Source organism: Lemur catta, chromosome X (genome assembly GCF_020740605.2).
Source record: "Lemur catta isolate mLemCat1 chromosome X, mLemCat1.pri, whole genome shotgun sequence".
Taxonomy (NCBI): Eukaryota; Metazoa; Chordata; class Mammalia; order Primates; family Lemuridae; genus Lemur; species Lemur catta.
In genome coordinates, this window is record NC_059155.1 from 33,455,505 (window position 1) to 33,475,668 (window position 20,164).

The following is a 20,164-nucleotide window of genomic DNA, read 5'->3' on the forward strand; positions in this document are numbered from 1 at the left end:
AATAGAGTGGAAATTAATGACATCTAGAATAGAAAAACAATAGAGAAAATCAACAAAATCAAAAGTTGGTTCTGTGAAAAGATCAATAAGACTGATAAACCTTTAGCTAGATTGACCAAGAAAAAAACAGAAGCAACTCAACTTAATCAGGAAAAAAAAAAGGGGGGGGGAATGTTACTACTGCTATATATATAATTATAACAAATAATAAGAAAAATTGTGTGCCAACAAATTAGACACCATAGATGAAATGGACAAATTCCTAAAATGACAAAAAAAAACAAAAACAAAAAAACCAAACACCTACCAAACTGACTCAAGAAGAAATAAAATCTCTGAATAAACCTATAACAGACAAGCAGCTTGTTAATTAGTAATTTTAAAATTTCCTACAAAAAATGTCCAGGATCAGATGGCCTTACTGGAAAATTCTACCAAACATATAAATTAGAATTAACAGCAATCTTTATCAAACTCTTCCAAAAAATAGAAGAGAAGGGAACATACCCCAAGTCATTCTATGAGGCCAATATATTACTCTGATTCCAAAACAAGACAAAGATCACAAGAAAACTATAGGTCAATATTTCCTATAAAGATAGATTTTAAAAAATCCTCAACAAAATACTAGCAAAGTGAATCCAGCAACATATAAAATGGATCATACACGATGACCAAGTGGGATTTATGCCACAAATGCAAGGTTGGTTTAACATCTGGTAATCAATGTAATATACTATATCAATAATGTAAAGGACACCTCCACATGATTATCTTGTCAGTTTCTAAAGAGGAATTTGATATAATCCAACATGCTTTGATAATAAAAACAATGAATAAACTAGGAATATAAGGGAACTTCCTCAACCTGATAAAAAACATTAAGAAAAACCCACATCTAACACTATACTTAATGGAGGAAAGACTGAGGCTCTTTCCCTAAGAACAGGAAAAAGATAGAGATGTCCACATTGTACTGCAGGTTCAAGTCAGGGCAATGAGGGAAAAAAAGAAAGGAAGGAAGGATCAGAGGAAAAAAGGAAGAAAAAAGAAAGAAAAGACATCCAGATTGAAAAGAAAAGAAATGAGACTGTATTTGCATCTGTATTTGCAGATGACATGATATTGTGTATAGAAAACACCAAGGTCTCTCTTTCTCTCTCTCTCTCTCTCTCTTTCTCACACATGTACCCACACATATACATGCAATTTAAAACTAATAAACAAGTTCAGCAATGTTATTTGGCACAAGATCAATATATAAAACTCAAATTATTTCTGTACTCTAGCAGTAAACAACCCAAAAATGAAATTAAAAACAATTCCATTTATAATAACTTGAACAAGATGATAATATTTAGGAATAAATTTAATAAAAGAAGTACAGGGCTTGTATACTGAAAACTACAAGATATTGAAAGAAATTAAAGAATATCTAAATAAATGTAAAGACATTCCATGCTCACATATTGGAAGATGTAAATATTGTCAAGATGGCAATACTTGCTAAATGATCTACATATTTAACACAATCCTTATCAAAATCCCAGTTGTACTCTTTGCAGAAATTTCCAAGGTGCTCATAAAGTTCTTATGAAATGGCAAGGGACCCCAAATAGCCAGAACAATCTTGAAAAGAAGGACAAAGTTGGAAGACTCACACTTCCCATTTTTAAAACTTACTATAAAACCACAGTATTCAAAGCAGTGTGAAACTAGTATAATGATAGACATGGGTAAATGAGATAGAATTGAGAGTCTAGAAATAAACCCCATACATTTATGGTCAATTGACTTTTGACAAGGGTGCCAAAGCAATCCAATGGGAAAAGAATAGTCTTTTCAACAAATGGAGCTGGAACAACAGGATATCCACATTTAAAAGAATGAAGTTGTACACCTGCCTCATACCATATAAAAAACTTAGCACAAAATAGATCATAGACCTATATGTAAGAGGTAAATCTATAAAACTCTTAGAAGAAATCATAGGTATAAATCTTTATGACCTTGGATTAGGTAATGGTTTCTTAGATATGGAATATAAATAAATAGATAAATTGGACTTCATCAAAATTATAAACCTGTGTTTTGAAAAACATTATCTGGAAAGTGAAAAGACATTTCAGAGTATAGGAGAAAATATTTGCAAATCATATATCTGATAAGGGTCTAGTATCCAGAACATGTAAATAATGCTTACAATTCAACAACTAAATGACAAAATAGCCCAGTTTACAAATTAAGATCTCAACAGACTTTTCATCATAGATCTGGCCAATAAGCACACAAAATTATCTCAGCATCATTATCCACTAGGGAAACACAAATTAAAACCATAATGGGATACCACTTAAAACCCACTGTGATGGCTGTACTAAAAAAATAATAACAATTGTTGGTGGGGATGTGGAAAAATTGGAACCCTCATACATTGTTGCCAGGAAAGTAAAACGGATCAGCTACAGCACTGGAAAACAGTTTGGCAGTTCTTCAAAAGGTAAATATATGGTTATCATATGACCCATAATTCTACTTCTAGGTATATTTTCAAGAGAAATGAAAACATATGTCCACACAAAGATCTGTGCACACATGTTCATTACAACACTATTCATAATAACCAAGAAGGGAATAAACCTAAATGTCCATCAACTGAGAATGGACAAACAAAATGTGTTATATACATACAATGGAATATTATTCAGCCATAAAAAGGTAATGAAGTAGTGATCTAGGCCACAACATGGACAAACCTTGAAAACATGCTAAATGAAAGATGCCAGATGCAAAAGGTCTTATATTGTATGATTCCATTTATATGAAATGTCCCAAGCAGACAAATCTATAGAGACAAAAAATACATCAGGGTTTCCAGGGTCAGGGGAGAAGAGGGAATGGGGAGTAATGGCTAAATGGTAAAGAGTTTCTTTGGGGATGGTACAAATGTTCTAATATTGATTGTGGTGATGGTTGCACAACTCCATGAATATGTTAAAAGATCACTGAGTTGTATACTTTAAATAGTTGAATTGGTGAATTGTACTCTATGTGAATTATATCTCTATAATGCTGTTTTAAAAAGAAGTAATGAGGTATAATTTACTACTAACCCAATGGGAACAAAGGATTGGACTTGAAATTAAATTGATTTAAAAGTAAAAGATGTTCCAGACAATGAACTATTATTCAATACTAAAAAGAAATGAACTATCTAGTCATGAAAAAACATGGAGGAACATTAAAGGCATATTACTAAGTGAAAGAAGCCAATCTGAAAACTGTATTATTCCAATTATATGACATTCTGAAAAAGGCAAAAGCATGGAGACAGTAGAAAGATCAGTGGTTGCCAGGGGTTAGTGGGGAGGGAGGGATGAACAGGTGGAACACAGAGGATTTTTAAAGCAGTGAAATGATTCTGTATGATGCTGTAATGGTAGATACATGTTATTAAACATTTGTCAAAACCCAACGAATGTACCACACCAAGAGTGAAACCTAATGGAAACTGTGGACTTTGGGTGATGATGACGTGTCAATGCAGCCTCATCAATTGTAACAAATGGACCACTCTGGTGGGAGATGCTGATAGTGGGGGAGGCTGTGTGTGTGTAGGGGCAGGGGTATATGGTTAAAACTCGGTAATTTCTGCTCAATTTTGCTGTGAACCTAAAAGGGCTCTAAAAAAATTAAGTTTATTATAAAACAAAAAAGGCCCAAAAATAAGTAAAAGATGCACTGTCTTTCTTACACTCCTGATTTTGTGGGTGGAGATTCATGTTCTCTGTACTCTCAATGGTTCCTCACTATCCCAAGGATAAATTCCATGCCATTTAAGCTTGATTTAAGAGAAAAATTGAACGCCTACTCTATGTAAGACATTGTATACTAGGGTATGAAGAGAGGAGAATGGTAGTTTCACATGCTAAAACTGTTTGATTTAAGAAAATGGCAAGTGAGTCATAACTGAGATAAAATGTGTTTTTCTGTATTTTTTAAAATCTAGAATTTGTGACATTTGTATTGTGCTAGCATAAGTGGGGCAATGATTATATTAAGTAAATACTGCAGACACCATGTATCTAAAAAAAATCCTTTCAAAATGTTCTGACTCATTTCCTGTCTTCCTTGTACTCCCTTAAACTCCTTTCACTTCCCCCATCATTGCTTTCTCCCTTTCCTTTTTATTAAAGAAGCAGAGTGGTAACCCAAATCCCCAAATCAGAAAGGTAGTTATCACTGATTATAAAGGGGGAAAGACTCTGACCAGGCAAGACAGATAAGAATAGATAAGAAAATTTAGGAATCTAATAAAACGATAATATCTAAAACAAGGGGATATCATTAAATTATCCCAAAGATATATAATAGGCATCTATTCATTTTTATACCAAAACTAAATTTAATCATCATTTAACAGTGGTACCCAGCAAAAGCAATTTAGCATTATACTGCAAAATTCACACTCTAAAACAAAGGAGCCATAAACACAGCTTGAATCTTCCCTCTGCTCTCAAGGATTTCAGCACTAAACCCAAGCGAAAGAAGATGAATGCTAAAAATCCCCATAGGGAATCCAGATATATCACACTGCCCTTTATTCATGAGTCTTCTGTGAAGACCACTGTGAGCAGTTAGAAAACTTGTGTGTTCAACGTGGTCTGTTTCGCTGGGAATCAATCTACCCAAACATCTGGGGGGACGTGATTGATTCTCCTGGTTATTAGTGGCAAAAGTTGGGCAAATGGAAGCAGAGGCCTACAGACATACAGGTTGAATAAACTTGTTCAAAGACATCCTGACCTCCGAATTCAAAGACTAGTAGGAACTTCAGTAGGAGAAGTGTGGAGTACCTAGATAAGCAGCCTCATTGGAAAAAGCCATCCTAACATTAGGAAAAGAATTCAGAAACTCTGTTGCAGCCCAACTGGTTTAGCTTTTTGAAACATGTTCCTGATAGAGTAGTCCTCCCTTATTGGTGGTTTCACTGTCCACAATTTTAGTTATCCATGGTACAGTACAATAAGGTATTTTGAGAGAAAGAGAAAGAGAGAGAGTGAGAGAGCAAGAGAGAGAGAGAGAGAGAGAGAGAGAGAGAGAGAGAGAGAGAGAGAGATCACGGTCACATAAGTTTTTTTTTTTATTTCAGCATCTTACGGGGGTACAAATGTTTAGGTTACATATATTGCCGTTGCCCCGCCCGAGTCAGAGCTTCAAGCGTGTCCATCCCCCAGACGGTGCACACTGCACCCATTAGGTGTGAATATACCCATCCTCTCCACCCCCCTCCCATCTGCCCAACACCCGATGAATGTTACTACTATATGTGCACTTAAGTGTTGATCAGTTAATACCAATTTGATGGTGAGTACATGTGGTGCTTGTTTTTCCATTCTTGGGATACTTCACTTAGTAGAATGGGCTCCAGCTCTATCCAGGATAATACAAGAGGTGCTAGATCACCATTGTTTTTTCATAGCTGAGTAGTACTCCATGGTATACAAATACCACATTTTATTAATCCACTCATGTATTGATGGGCACTTGGGTTGTTTCCACATAAGTTTTATCATAGTATATCATTATATTTTCTCTATTTTATTACTTATTGTCATTAATCTCTTACTGTGCCTAATATATAAATTAAACTTTATCATAGGTATGTATATATAGGAAAAACACAGTATATATACAGTTCGGTACTATCAATGGTTTAAGGCATCCACTGGGGGTCTTGGAACATATCTTCCACGAATAAGGGGGACTTGTGTATTTGTGTTGCCAGCTCCTGGCACAGGGTCTTTGTCACAGAAGCTTGGTAAATATTTACCAATGATGGTGCTGCTAATGAGTGGATCCCCAAAATGAATACCCCCATGTGAAGGAAGGTCTAGGAAGAAAAGGCTGCTTTGCCTCACAGCAGATGAAATGGATCATATTACATGTCAGATTTTACAGTGCTACCATGTGCTGGGCATTGTTGCTAATCTTCATAGTTCTGTGGGGTTGGGAATTCTTATTCCCATTCTATAGAGGAAGAAACTAAGGCTCATGGAGATTTTACAACACGCCCAGGGTCACTAAAATAAGGAATGCTTGAGTAGAGATCCTAACTCCTGAAGCCCATGTTCTTTCTACTACATCACAGAACTTTTTCTTACTCTGTTCCTTGTAACACCAAGCCGACCCTTTCCTGTGTAGGGTATTGATCCAACTTTCTATCTCGAAAGCTTTGCTCTTAAAAATCTCTCTGGTGCCATTAAAAATGAATGTTGTAATTTATTATTCCTGGTATCTCATAGATTCTTTGGTCAATGATAACCAGAGCTGACACAATTCTGAATGGGGCCTTTCAGAGCAGAGCAGTTTGAGTCATGCATTAATTGTTTTTAAATCAATGTATTACAGATTTAGGAGAAATGGTGGGAGAGGAAACAGACTTTAAAATTTGATAAACACAGATGTGTGAGGGAAATGTTTCCACCAGTGTGTATCCTTTCACCCTCTGTGATCTAGAAATTGTTAACATCCTTTTCATACTGATAGAAAATCTAACATGGATTCTGTAGCTTCTGTCAAGTTTGATTATATCATTTTGTCATAATTAATATTTTATTTTCAATCAGAGAAAGGACACTAGTTTAGTTTTCTGCTTTTTGTCTAGAGTACTTTATTTCTAGAAAACTCGTGAAAAGATGATTTAAATTGTTTACAATTTTTAAAAAATCTGCTAGGAGGTTGCTATAGTAAAGAAAATCATTCATTTTGTATTAAGAATCTGTTAAAGGAAATGAACAGTTGAGTAAATCAGAAACTCAGGTAATAAGGAACTCCTTTCATGTTTGGAAAGAGATCATTACAGGATTTAGTGCAGAATAAGAAAGCCACAGAGCTTGGTATTTGACCATTCTTTGGATTTCTGACCTGAGAAAGAGAAAATGTAGGTGCCATATATCTTTTAAAAATAAGCTCATCAAGAATGGATTTTTTTTGAAAAAGGGTAAATGAAATAGGTCTGATCCTAGGGGAGGCCTTAGGATTAATTAATACAAATATGAGGAAGAGCAGAGAAGAAAAGCTAAGCCCATTGGAAGTTTCTATGCAATTCTAAAGGCCACATGTAAGAAAAAGGATGAATGATAACTGAAAGAGTGGGTAAGAATGAAAGATCCTTAGCAACTTCTGACTCTCCATCCTGCCTCATTCCCACTCACTGAGTCAGCTTGCATCCATCTGTAGACAAGGCCAGGCCACGACCATAGATTCTAAGACTGGGTCTGGCCCCCGGCAGGAGATGCACCTCAGGAGCTCCTGCAGTAGACAATAGCTGAAGTGACCTCATAGCTGGCACCTACTTCCAAGTCTCTCTGCCTCAGTTCTTTAACCAGGAAAATAGTAGTAGTGATAATCCCTTTCTCATTAGAATTGTTGTAAACTTAGCATGTGCTTAGTACATAACCACTCATTATCATAATCTAGCTCATTGTATAGATTAAGAAACAGACACCAAGAAGTTGCTTTTCCAAAGCCACTAGCTTGTGTCAGCACAAGGCATGGATCCTACATCAAAATTCTGATTTCTGAACTGATGTTCTTTACACCTTATAATGCATAGAAGGTAATTTTATCAGGTCTCACCTACACTTATTTCTCCCTATAACTGCATCACATTGAGCTCTACCTTCCTTGATAACTCTTTTGAAGAGTTTTCTGGTGCTTAATAATTTTGCTAAGTGAAATGAGTTTGTTTCTCAACAGAAAGAACACATTAGAGAACTAGAAGAAACAGAAATGGGCTTCCTGTGATGATTGAACCATAATCACACATCATTCACTCTAAGCCGAGTACAGCGCCTGAATGAACAAGACATAGAGCGCACAGAGCAAGGTACTATTTTGAAGGAGAGGGAGAAGGGATGGGCTTAGAGTAGGGGTCAGCCAAAGGTGGGGAACAGGCAGCCGGAATAAAAGGGCAAAAGCTTTCCAAAAGCACTCAGAGGAATTATTTGACAAACACTATGCTCTTAGGTTTCATCCCGTGAAACTGAGCCTTTAACTTAGATCTCTGATCATTCATAATTTTTCTGGAAGGATGAGAAAAATTCATACCCAGAACTCGGAAATATGTATATGTTGATGAGCTGATTGCTGTGACAAATCAAAGTCTCCTTCAGCTCTACTACATGAAATTTAATGATAAAAATAATTCAAAGCATAGGCTTGCATTAAAAAAGGGGAATCTGTCTATTAACTATTAATATGTAAGAATACCAAGAACAACATTTAAAAAATCATACGCTGTATGTGATTTTTTTCTTTCAAAAAAAAGATAGGACATTAACTTTGAACAGTACTTGGGCTGCATGTTTTATGAGGTTTATTTGTACTGCATATCTTTGATGGGCTCTATTTGTGGCTGAAAGTACAAACATACTGATTACAATCACTCTTTCCTACATTTAGGAACAAAATTAATTATCTGCAAAAAGCAGAAAGGCTTAGATATACTCTCAGTCAGTAAATGATAATAGACAGCACCCAAATATGACTCTGCTTCCTATTTTATCTGTTTTAAGCACTCTGAGTGGAATGAAAAAGGGAAAAATTAATTCACTTTCTGAATATTCTTCAGAAAGGACTTGAATTGGGTAAAAAGGAGGCAGCATCAATCCTCCCCCACTCCCCATATGAAATAAGAAAGCAGCCTTGCTGGATTATGTACTTCCCAAAGGGACATTTTAAAAGGACATTAAGAAATCTGTACTTTCAACAAAACAAAGGTTATTTGTTTTTACCCCATTAACATTTCCCCCAACAAGAAATAGAATGGCAAACCACCGTAAGAACTAGTACAGTGCCCAGCACTCAGCACCCTGCAAATCCTGGCTGCTGGTAATGATGAAGTTTGTATTTTACCTTATAAGGGCTGCAACATGCTGGAAGACATTTTCTCAGAATTCCCTTATCTTGGCCTTTTGTAAAATTCTTTGTTATAGCAAATATTAAAATCCTCCCCCCCTTGAGGAAATTACTACACTACAGTGCAACTTCATCAAAAAACGTTTCCGTGATGTTCAAAATATGTTTTCAATTTTTAAGGTGGGGACAAGAGAATTGGTCATTTTAAGAAACAGTCCAACTCAGAAAGCATTTTCTGTGACAAACCTGAGCAAGATAGCAAAACACATAGGCATAAGAGGTCAGCAAGCCAGGGTTACCTGTGGCGCTATTGTGAGTGAATGAGGTAGCACTACATTTGCCAAGAGTAACCTTTTTCCAAGTGGAGAAAAAAGAAATCACAGAGGAATCACACAGTGTACATGACTGTGTTTTCTGAGGCGTTTCGGCTTTTGTAATGAAGACAGCAAGTATCCAGGGGCTTTTCTGCCCTCACGAGGTAGGAGGATACTTTCACTGTACTCTAATTCCCTGGCTGACCAACATTGGCAAAGGGCATTTTGGATTCCTTTACTGTCATCCCAGGAGCATATGGGTTCTCAAAATATCAGGCCATAGGGAGGTCTTCTTGGACTTCTGCCCACTTGGGCAAATGTCCCGGACTTTCTAACTTTTCTGAATATACTCTAAGGACACATTAGTTCTCTATTCACTCCCAGCAGACATGGATAAGCATCTGCTTACTGCTGTATGGTTATTACATGCTTCACCTTAGAAGTGCTGTGAAAGAGCAAACTTCCTTCAGCCAAGTCACTTAGCAACACAAAACTCCCAACCCCAGAGTCTGAACAAGCAAGAGGACACAGAGAGCTTAGAGACCAAAAGAGAGCACAATAGAGTAGTAGCTGGGGACCCAAAGTAGCACAGCTTACTCCTAATGAGAGGCAACAGTCAGGTGCCCCTTTGATACTTTTTTTTTAAAGTATTCTCTCAAGAGCTGAGAAAAACTACCACTGTTCTGTCTTTGGATGTGCCCTCTGCTACCCTCCAACAGGGGACACACAGCCCTGTCTTTTGGCCAACCATTCAGAGCTAAGCTAATTGTCTTCTACTAACTCCTAATTTCCTTGCCTGATCCTCCAAAAGCATTGAGAACTTGAGAGGTTCTTGCAGCCGTCCAAGGGTGGGGGCCATGTGTTGGAAGACAGTTCTCCACGGATTTCTTGTGCTTGTACATGGCTTAGAAGCAGGGGCATGGACTGCCCTTTGTTCCAGACTATCCTTTTCAAATATCTTTGTATAGTGAACAGCCTTGGAAGGTTGATAGCATCTTCCTTCAGAGAAAAGAGCAGGCAGGCTTACCACCTATTATAAAAAGATTTGAGTTCCCTAAGCTCAAAGTTCCTCTCCTATAATGAAACTCATTGTATGTGCAGGAGTCGTCCAGCTCTTTGCCTTACCCTGTGGGAACTGGGATTCTGAGGATCTGGCACAAATGCTGATACTCTGGCTAATGCTACCGCTGTGAGAAATAAACTGTCCCTCATCTCTGACTCGGAAGTCTTGTGCCTTTAACTAGCAGCCATGACACTGCAGCAGGCTAATTTGTTAGCTTGCAATTAGGGCAAAATCTCAGATCCTTTACAGTTCTTGAGGATGTGTTCCTGCTACAGCAGTCCACTGACCACAAAAAAGAGGAAAAATTTATTCTTAAAGATTCAGAACATATAAACAAGTGGTAATTGTGCTGCCACTTCTTGTCAAGGCAAAGGCAAGCAATTCTAGATTCATGAATAGCCCATCTAATTTCCCAATATGACCCATAATATATATAATTTCAGGATGAAACACTTAAAAAAGCTTCCCTATGTGACCACTTTTTGAAACTTGCCCCGAAGTTAACATTTAGTGCCTAAATGGTGGTGCCATTTTTAAAATATGTGTTCTTTCAATAAATAGGTAATCAATGTTCAAAAACTATAATTTTTCTCCACAGAAATCACCAAAATTATAGTAATTATGAATGAAAAAAGGATGGCAGCCTATAAATATTTTTTCTTTCCAGAAATGGGCTTCATGCAAATAAAGTTGGTTACCACAGTTCTAGATGTTGACCTGCAGACACTAATTAGGTAGTGAGCCATTTACTTGTTTTTATCACTTTCAAATCACTTGGTACTGAAAACAGCTTGTATGAATTCAGACAAAGTATCTTTATCTGAGACTGAAAAATGAAAGTCCAAAGTGATAGCACAAAGAGAAAAACACTGACATTCTGACACCTGAGAAATAACCCCAGCCTTCAAAAGCGGAGAGGAAGGTAGGGCTAATCTTGGAAATTCTGATGAGTTACAGTCACACAGACAGCAAAATATAAGAGTTTGATAGAGTGAATTATTATCGAGGATCAACAGAGACTCTTCCCCAGAGCTTCCTAGCACACATAAATAAATACTGACTTCAGAAATCCTAGCAAAGGAAATGGATGTACTTTGATACTAGAATATGTTAGGTTCTCAGTAAGCAATACTACTACTAAAGACACTCTATAATGGAGATCTGCATGTACTTTTAATGTCCAGAATCAAAAGCAGATGCCTTAAAAACTATCTGTTGGTCCAATGGACAGATTCCCAACTTTGCAACTGGAAGATAGCCCATCCCTCACCACTGGCATCACTCACATAGATTCTAGGCAAAGCCCTCTGACTGTGTGACTGGATCTTCCATCACCTACACAAGCATTCTTTCTTCTCCTAGAAACTACTCTGTGCCTTTAAGTGTTATGAAGACAAAAAAAAAATCACATGTCTTTTAGTACCTCATTGGGAAATTCTAGGGCAAAAATCTCTAAGGAGGGAGAATGAATTCAAAAACTGATTGTGCAGCTGGAAAAACACTAGGGAGTAATACAGGATATTAAATAATATAATAAAAACCTACTTAGCCTGTGTTTAGGGAATGAAGATTCTGGTGAAGAGAGTGGAGCAATATTTGAGCGAACAATATAGAATAATGGTTAAGAGCATGAGCTTTGGAGTTAGACAGATTCAGCTCTGAATCCTAGCTCTGCCACCTACTAGCTCAGTGACCCCTGAGGGCAGCAACAGAGTCATGCTCATCTTTCAAGCGACTTCCTATGATCCCCGGTATCTATCCTAGTGCTTCCACGATTATATGCTCAATGAATGTTTCTTGCAATGAATCCCATTTCAGACAGTGCTAAAATGAATACCACAATGAGAAAAGAAAGGGAGAAATACCGGTGGTAGAAAAGGTTGCAATTTTGCACAACATTCAATGAAGCATATAACAAGCCAAGGTAATGAAATTGTGGGAGAGAAAACACTGAGAAATGATGAGATGAATCAACAAAGAAAGTGTGTACATGAATACAGGTAGAAAAATACAAGTGCACACAGCCATGTAGGGATACATGAGCAATTATTTTGGGGAGTCAAAGAAAGTAAAATTATAGAAAGTTTTGGGAAACTCTCTGGGGGAGGGATAAACATTCAACATGCTAATAATTCATCATTTAATAAATGGACAAATTATACGTGAAATGTGCAATGGCTATGCATATAGTCCAAACATAGGTACATGGTAAGGACAATCAAAATCGTTTTCAGGATAAAAGCAGTTGCATTTTAAGAGGAAGCCGTGGCATTCAGCAATCTGGGTGTAACAATCATGCTGAAAATATATGTATTACAAACTGCACATATTTGTGGTTGCCTCAAGGTATAATATACGAAATTCAATAATGTGCTGATAAATTTAACAGTGATGCTTTCACCCAAATATTATTAAAGACCTACTCAATACTCACTTGGGGCCAAGATATTTATCCTAGTTTGTATATTTATCCCAGATTGCAAAATAGAGCTATTTACAGTCCTGTCATTAGTATTTTCTTGAACTTTTCAGTACGAATTTTCTCTCTCCCCCTCCTTTCCTCTCTCTCTCCTCTCTCTCTTTCTCTGTTTTTCTCACACACAGGCATACACACACGCACATAAATTTTCACACACTATTTTTATTCACTTCCTTTGGACTAAAGTAACATTAGATGATCTTGGCACTTAAAAATAAGTTTAAGAGAAATCCATTTTCCATTTGGCACTTAGAACAATGTAGTAAGAAAGAGCACTGTACTGGAACTTACCAGGTGCTTTCCATGTTCCTGAACCTATCATTTCATTTAATACCCATATCTCAACCCCATTTTAGAGATGAAGAATCTGAGGTCATAGCTTTACCACTAACTGTTTGTGGAACTTAGGCCATTCACTTCCAACCTCTGAGCCTTATTTTATCTTCCAAATTAGGTGGCTGGATTTGCTCCCAAGGGAGCATCATAATCAACTGAGGTACTTTTTAAATGACAAATTCTCTGACCTCTCCACAAACCTATGGTATCAGAATCTCTAGGGGTGGACTCCAGGAAAATGTTTAACAAGTTCCCCAGGTGGTTGTGATGATGAACCAAGTTTAGGAACTGGATACTTTACCAATTCTAGGGGTGCTGACAGCAACAACACCCCAACATTCACCTGCATGCCTTCACTGGGTAGTCTGAAGTATTGATAACTATCCCAGGAAAAACTAAAGCTTGCAAGCCACATAAAATTATAAAATTTAACAGTGACACACTCACTTCGAAGACCAAAATGACCTTCATAATCTGGGGTAGATGGTAGCCCCCAAACCAACTGGGCAAAGTCTCTGTGTGGCAGACCTCATGGCATGGCTTATAGCTAGCTAAAAAGTCTGTCCCAACAGAGCTCAGGAAGAGCATATTTTTAAAGAGGTCTCTCACTACAACTGAACCTCAAGCAGGACCAACTGGCAGGGTTTTACATTTTATCACCACAGGGAAGTGAGGGTGCTGCAGCAGAATCTCATTAATGCTTTAGTTTTAAATCAGCTTTTGCTTTGGGGCATTCTGTGGGTTTGTTAACATGAATAGAGTTCTGCAGTCTACCCAGCCCTCACTTCCCCTCACCCCTATAAATGGCTCAGTCCCTTTCTGGCCGGTACAGAGTATGGGCTGAATCACACCTGGCCCATGATTCCCCCACCCCCACCATTTGGTACATATTACTTAGAATTGGTGATCATAAAACAGGAACAAGGCAGAATTCACATATGTTTTCTGGTTTAGTTCAGGCATTCCCTGGGGATGGCAGACTGCACGCTCTCATAACCAGCTGGAAGCTGGGAGCAATCAGGCCCTTAATGGCCAAAACAGAAAGGGACTGCATCACTGAGCACCTCTTGACAGCCAAGGCCTTTTTTCCGCTCCCCCACCCCCCGCCCCCGGAATGATAATGACATGAAATATACACCCCCTGCACGCATGCGCACATGCATGCACAGACACACATACACATGCATGCACCTAAAATGTAGCAGGGTTTGGTAGCCTGAAATAGCTATCCAATTTAGGTTCACTATGTGTTTGCAAAATCTTAATGGACCTTTTAGAGTGAAAGTCTGGGAGGGTCTAATGGGGGACAGACTGGTATGACGGAAAGAGCATTAGATTATAGCAGCAGAAGACCTTGAATGCTACTTCTGGCTCTTCCATTAATTATATAACTTTTGGCAAGTCTCCCTGAACTTTATTTCTTCATTTGTAAATCGATGGTATCGGACTAGCTAATCTCTCACAGCCCTTTCAACATTCACGTTATAGTGAAATGTTCACAGTGGTAAAATTTATTCAGTTACACATCTGTCTACCAACTAGACTGACATTTTCAGGACTTAAAAACTATGTCTTGAGTAGTTTTGAATATCCAGCACCTAGCAAAGTGCCATGCACAAAACAGATGCTTAATAAATGTTTACTAAACAAACCTTCAAGTCTAGTGCCTGATTAAAACAGTGCTCTTAATTCCTTACAAGCTCCCTACTTCATTTTTTTGTGTTTAAAAGCACTAGAGGAGGATACACAGTTTCAAGACCAATTATGTGGCTGTCAAATGACCAATATCAGAGGCAACCTTTAAACACTCCTACACTCTGTATTTTAATGTTGTCTCCTTATTTTCCTCTTACTGAAAGCATTTCCACACCACAGCACTCTTGCTTTGTGTCTGACACATAGTGGGCCCTCAGTCAGTATTAGGTGAATGAACATATGAATGCCCTTAACATTTCATTTTTCTAGTTCTGTGAGATTTGCTTTTGCATAAGGCCCCAGAATCTGGCCTGGAATTATAAAGCAGTCAAGGGAATAATTAGCCACTGAAGAACACCATCATTAGTTAGGACATTTCTGTTCATTTTACTATAAAATATTTTCTTAGCAAATGTGTTTTAAATGACTAACATTGTGAATGGGGAAATTAGAGTAGCTCCATAAGTAGCCATGCCGAGGGTTGCATCATTTCTGTCCTCCTTCCTAGTTTAATTCACCAAAAAAAACCAATTACCCCTATCATTTTGTACTTCCCCAGTTTAAAGACAAGGCTAAATGGCCTAATCTGCCCTCTACATTCTGGATAAGCAGTGGCTCAGGGTACATAGCAGTTGCAACCAAGTCTGGGTTCGAATCCTAGCTCCTCCCACTTAACTAGTTTTTTTTTTTAAGCATCTTTATTTTTTTATTTATTATTTAAGAATATTATGGGGATACAAATGTTTTGGTTACACAAATTGCTTTTGTACCATTTGAATCAAAGTTATAAGTGTGCCCATCCCCCCAGATAGTGTGCATTGTACCTGTTAGGTGTAGACCTAGTGTTTGATAGATCAGTAGGGTGACTATAGTTTACAATAATCTATTGTATATTTCAAAATAGCTAGAAAAGAATAATTCAAATGTTTCTAGCATAAAGAAAAGGCACATATTAAAGATGATGAATATACCAATGACACTGGCCGGGCGCGGTGGCTCACACCTGTAATCCTAGCACTCTGGGAGGCTGAGGTGGGAGGATCGCTCAAGGTCAGCAGTTCGAGACCAGCCTGAGCAAGAGCGAGACCCCATCTCTACTAAAAAAATAGAAAGAAATTATCTGGACAACTAAATATATATGGAAAAAATTAGCTGGGCATGGTGGAGAATGCCTGTAGTCCCAGCGACTCGGGAGGCTGAGGCAGAAGGATTGCTTAAACCCAGGAGTTTGAGGTTGCTGTGAGCTAGGCTGACATGAGACTCTGTCTCCAAAAAAAAAAGTAAAAAAAAATATACCAATGACACTGATTTGATCTTTACAAATTATATGTATATATTAAATTATCACATGTACCCCGAAAATATGTGCATTATATATCAAAAAACATTGTAATTAGCAGAAATAAAATATTTCTACAACAGCAAAAATAGAAAAAATACTAGTTTTGTGATCTTGGGCAAGGTATTAATTCTCTCTAAGATTCATTTTCTCCTGCATAGAATGGGGACAATATTAGGACCAACCTCATGGGTTACTGTGAAATAATATTATGTAAACTGGCCAGCACAGCACCTGAGATGTAGTAGGAGCTCAGTAATGATAGTGTACTATACTATTCTGCCACCTCCTCCTACAAAGCTAGCAGCATTTGGTAATCAGATCCTACCTTAGGGGGATCTGGCTGGTAGCTCTTGGCTATATGTTCTGTTCTACATTCGAAGTGGGTACTTCCTATAGTTCTGTGACTAACAATGTCTAACTGAAACCAAGCAAACTACTGCCTCACTTACAGAACTGTCCTTCCTCCTACATGACTTAGACTGGTATAATCAAGACTATAACACAACCACTGGAGAACATGGATGTTTGCCTTGCTTATGTTCTTGTGAGGTTTAATTAGTGGGTTCTAACTGGGTCTCTTGTGTTTAAAGCCACTACTCAAAATGGTAATGTAATATACCTGATTAAAAGCACAAAAATAAAATCAGAATCAGAAAAATTGGTGATAACCAAATTAAAGGGTCACCTGATCAATTTCTGAAGCATGGCTTTTCCACTAACTATAGCGGGGTGCCCTTGGGTGAGTTGCAATTTCACCAAGCTTCAGTTTCTTCATTTATAAAACGAAGATAACAGCTCCCACCTCACAGGATTGTCATGAAGATTAGGATAACTGATGACAATGGGTAAAAATAGGTAACATTTATTAAAGACTTACCATGTATGAGACACATGCTAAGTGCTTTAACACATGTTATTCCCTATAAAGTAGATATTCTTTTTATTTCTATTCCATGAATCAGAAAAATGAGGCTTCTAAAGATAAAATGACTCCCCAATGTCCCACAGCAAGGAAGTGGGTGGGGCTGAAATTCAAAGCCAGGTTTTATGACTCCATACAGCCTGTGGTCTTCCTTTTTTTTTCTTTCTTTTTTTTTTTTTTTTTGTGAAACAGACTCTCACTCTGTGGCCCTGGCTAGAGTACAGTGGCGTCATCACAGCTCACTACAGCCTCAAATTCCTGGGCTTAAGCGATCCTCCTACCTCAGCCTCCTGGGTACCTGGGACTACAGGTGTGGGCCACCATACCTGGCTAATTTTTCTATTTCTTTGTAGAGAGGGGTTCTCATTCCTGCTCAGGCTGGTCTCAAACTCCTGAGCTCAAGCAATCTTCCTGCCTTGGCCTCCCAGAGTGCTAGGATTACAGGTGTGAGCCACCGTGCCCCGCCCAGCCTGTGATCTTAATGCACTGCCTAACTCTGGGAGGTCATTCAGTTCATCTGTTATCCCTACCTACTCTCTAGTTTTTTCTCTTTCTTTCCATTGGCACCTGCTGCTGACCTAGCCACCCCAACCCAATAACTCCCAGTTTCTCTGAAAACTGTAAACTGGTACTCACGGTGGTGGTCAGCTTTCCTCCATTCTTCTGGACATACTGGATGGAATCATGGATTGTCGAAAAGAGACCAAGCAGTATGTTTTCCATGTCGTAGATCCTGTACATGCCATTCACAAGTTCTTCAAGAGACAGGATATATTCTCTCCAGTACTTGTCAATCTCCACCACACCTGCCATACAGCCTTGCATGACCACGTTGCAGTAGCCACCACAAGGCTTAACCATCATCAGTCCCTGGCAGTAAGAACAGTACCACATTCTGGTGAGCATTCGGCCACAGTCCTTACTGAACTTCAGGTGATCTGTTGTGTTGATCACTTCGATTCCAAGATTCAGAGCCTGAAGGAAGATCCTAGTGACTTGCAGTGACTTGGAAACCTGGGTCATAATAAGCTTGGGGAAATTCCCAAATACTTTCAGGTCACGTCTTGCTCCTCGGAGGCACTCATTGATGTCTAAGGCTGATTCAGGCAGGCCTGGGTTCATTAGCTGGGTATAGATGACTGGAAAGAGGCTGTCAAAGAATTCATTGACCATATCATCCACATTGATGTCAGAACCCAAGATGTAGAGAGACACATCTGTGAAAAATTCACCCACAAACTCAAAAGCTTGTGGAGTCAGGCCTGGGTAGTTGTTCTTGAACATGGCATTGGTGTAGTTCTTGGCATGGCGAACAACAATTTCAAAGGCCTCTGTAAAACAAGAGATATAGAAATGTCCACAAATTAAAGCATGAAAATCCAGGGTGTAATCGAATTTGAGATTTCTCTATTGCTGTGGTGATTAAGGTCCCAATTGCCTTAAATAATTGAATCTCATTCATTTCTGGCATTGCCTCTACTCTTATAGTTGTTTCCTCCTATAAATCAATTTTCCTTTCTGAACATGAAGTCCAAATGCTGATGTGCACATAAATTCTTAAACACAAAAATTATATTTCAAATGATGAAAGCCAGGATTCAGTTAACATTTTGGCCTTTCATGAAAATATTGATTAAAAATTGGCTAAATGAGAAGTTATTTCTCTTTCTCTCATTGATTTATTCAGTTAAAAAGAAACTGTATTTCAGGACATTTCATTTTTAGAAAGAGGTAAATATTTGACAACAAACCATATACTATATAAACTCACACTACAATTTAAGTCTATTCAGCCCTGGAGGAGAGGCAAGATCTTAGCCAAGAGTGAAAGCTATCATGAATTTAATCATTTTTGGTAGATTTTCTCCTGATAACTTTAAAGGGAGCTAACAGATTGCCAGACCTGGAAATGGGATTTATCCACTGAATTTGTATCTGGCTGGGAAAAAAATCCACGCACTTATCTATCATTTGGTATTTATTGAAAATAACACCACTGGTATTTGCAAGCTGAACATCTGGAGGATAACTACTAAGCTTTCATGCTAAGTTCAGCTTCCACATGGCTTGGAAGCCTTATCTACTCTATAGAGACCACAAATTCATGATTACATCTGCTTTCCCAACTCCTTGGCATAAGACCTAATTAGTACCCTTGGTTTGAGAGACAAAGTAAAAATGTCGCTATCTCATTTTCTCCAAACTGAAACATTCCAGACACAAATTATCCCAAATAATCAGAGTTCTACATTTATGAGGGAAGGAAAAATAATCACAATAATAAGTTTTTCAAGAAATAAGACAGACTTTAAAAATAAAAATAATCAAGTTGCCTGAGACATTTAAAATTAACTTAGTACTTCCTTTCATTTCCTTCGAAAGTGCAAAGGTCCATGACAGATGTACTCCAAATGATGCCAATTCATGAGCCTTGAAAAATCAAATTATTACCACTTTCAGACTACTAGAGAGACTGTATTCCAACAGTTCCTTGGGATCACTTACCCCAACATTTCAGTCATCTGTAGCAGAAGTGAGCTCTAGGTTGTGCTACCACCATCTGCCCCAGATTCGTCCCAACGTAGAACACGTTCCCTATATTCTTCCCTTGGGCTTATGACATGCCCAGCAATGTTGAGTAGATGCCAGTGCAATTCTACTGAGCTTCCAAGCCCACTTGAAAAAGTAATGAGTTTAAACAAAACTTAACTTCCTACAAAAGTTTTTGAGAATATATATGTTGTCTGTAGGTCTGAGGGCAGCAACAGTACCACTCTCACTGGGGCATACTAGTTTGTGTTGATTACTTCTACTTTGCAGTTGTGTGACCCTGGGAAAAATCTGCCTTGCTACAAGTTGTTGCATGTTCATTTGTTTGTTTTGTTTTATTTAAAACATTAAGCAATTCCTAGGAAGTTAATCTATCTTATAACAATCTTCTCAACTCCATATGCTACTTTATTTTCAATCCTTGTATCTGAAAGTTGGATGAGGCCAAGAGATCATCTAGCCCAATACAAAGGACCAGTCAATGAATTCTTTAAAATCATAAGAAATCTGGAGATTTAAAACTATTCCTTTTAATTTCAGC

At 37.9% G+C, this 20,164-nt stretch overlaps 1 protein-coding gene across 1 annotated transcript in view; it reads right to left on the reverse strand.

The window, feature by feature from the left end:
• The window catches only part of GPC3 (glypican 3), a 414,862-nt gene that overhangs the window by 179,487 nt on the left and 215,211 nt on the right, over positions 1 to 20,164 (reverse strand). The window contains exon 3 of the mRNA XM_045538900.1: positions 17,710 to 18,404. Within this exon, the coding sequence (XP_045394856.1) occupies positions 17,710 to 18,404 (695 nt within the window). The remainder of the gene's footprint in view (positions 1 to 17,709; positions 18,405 to 20,164) is intronic.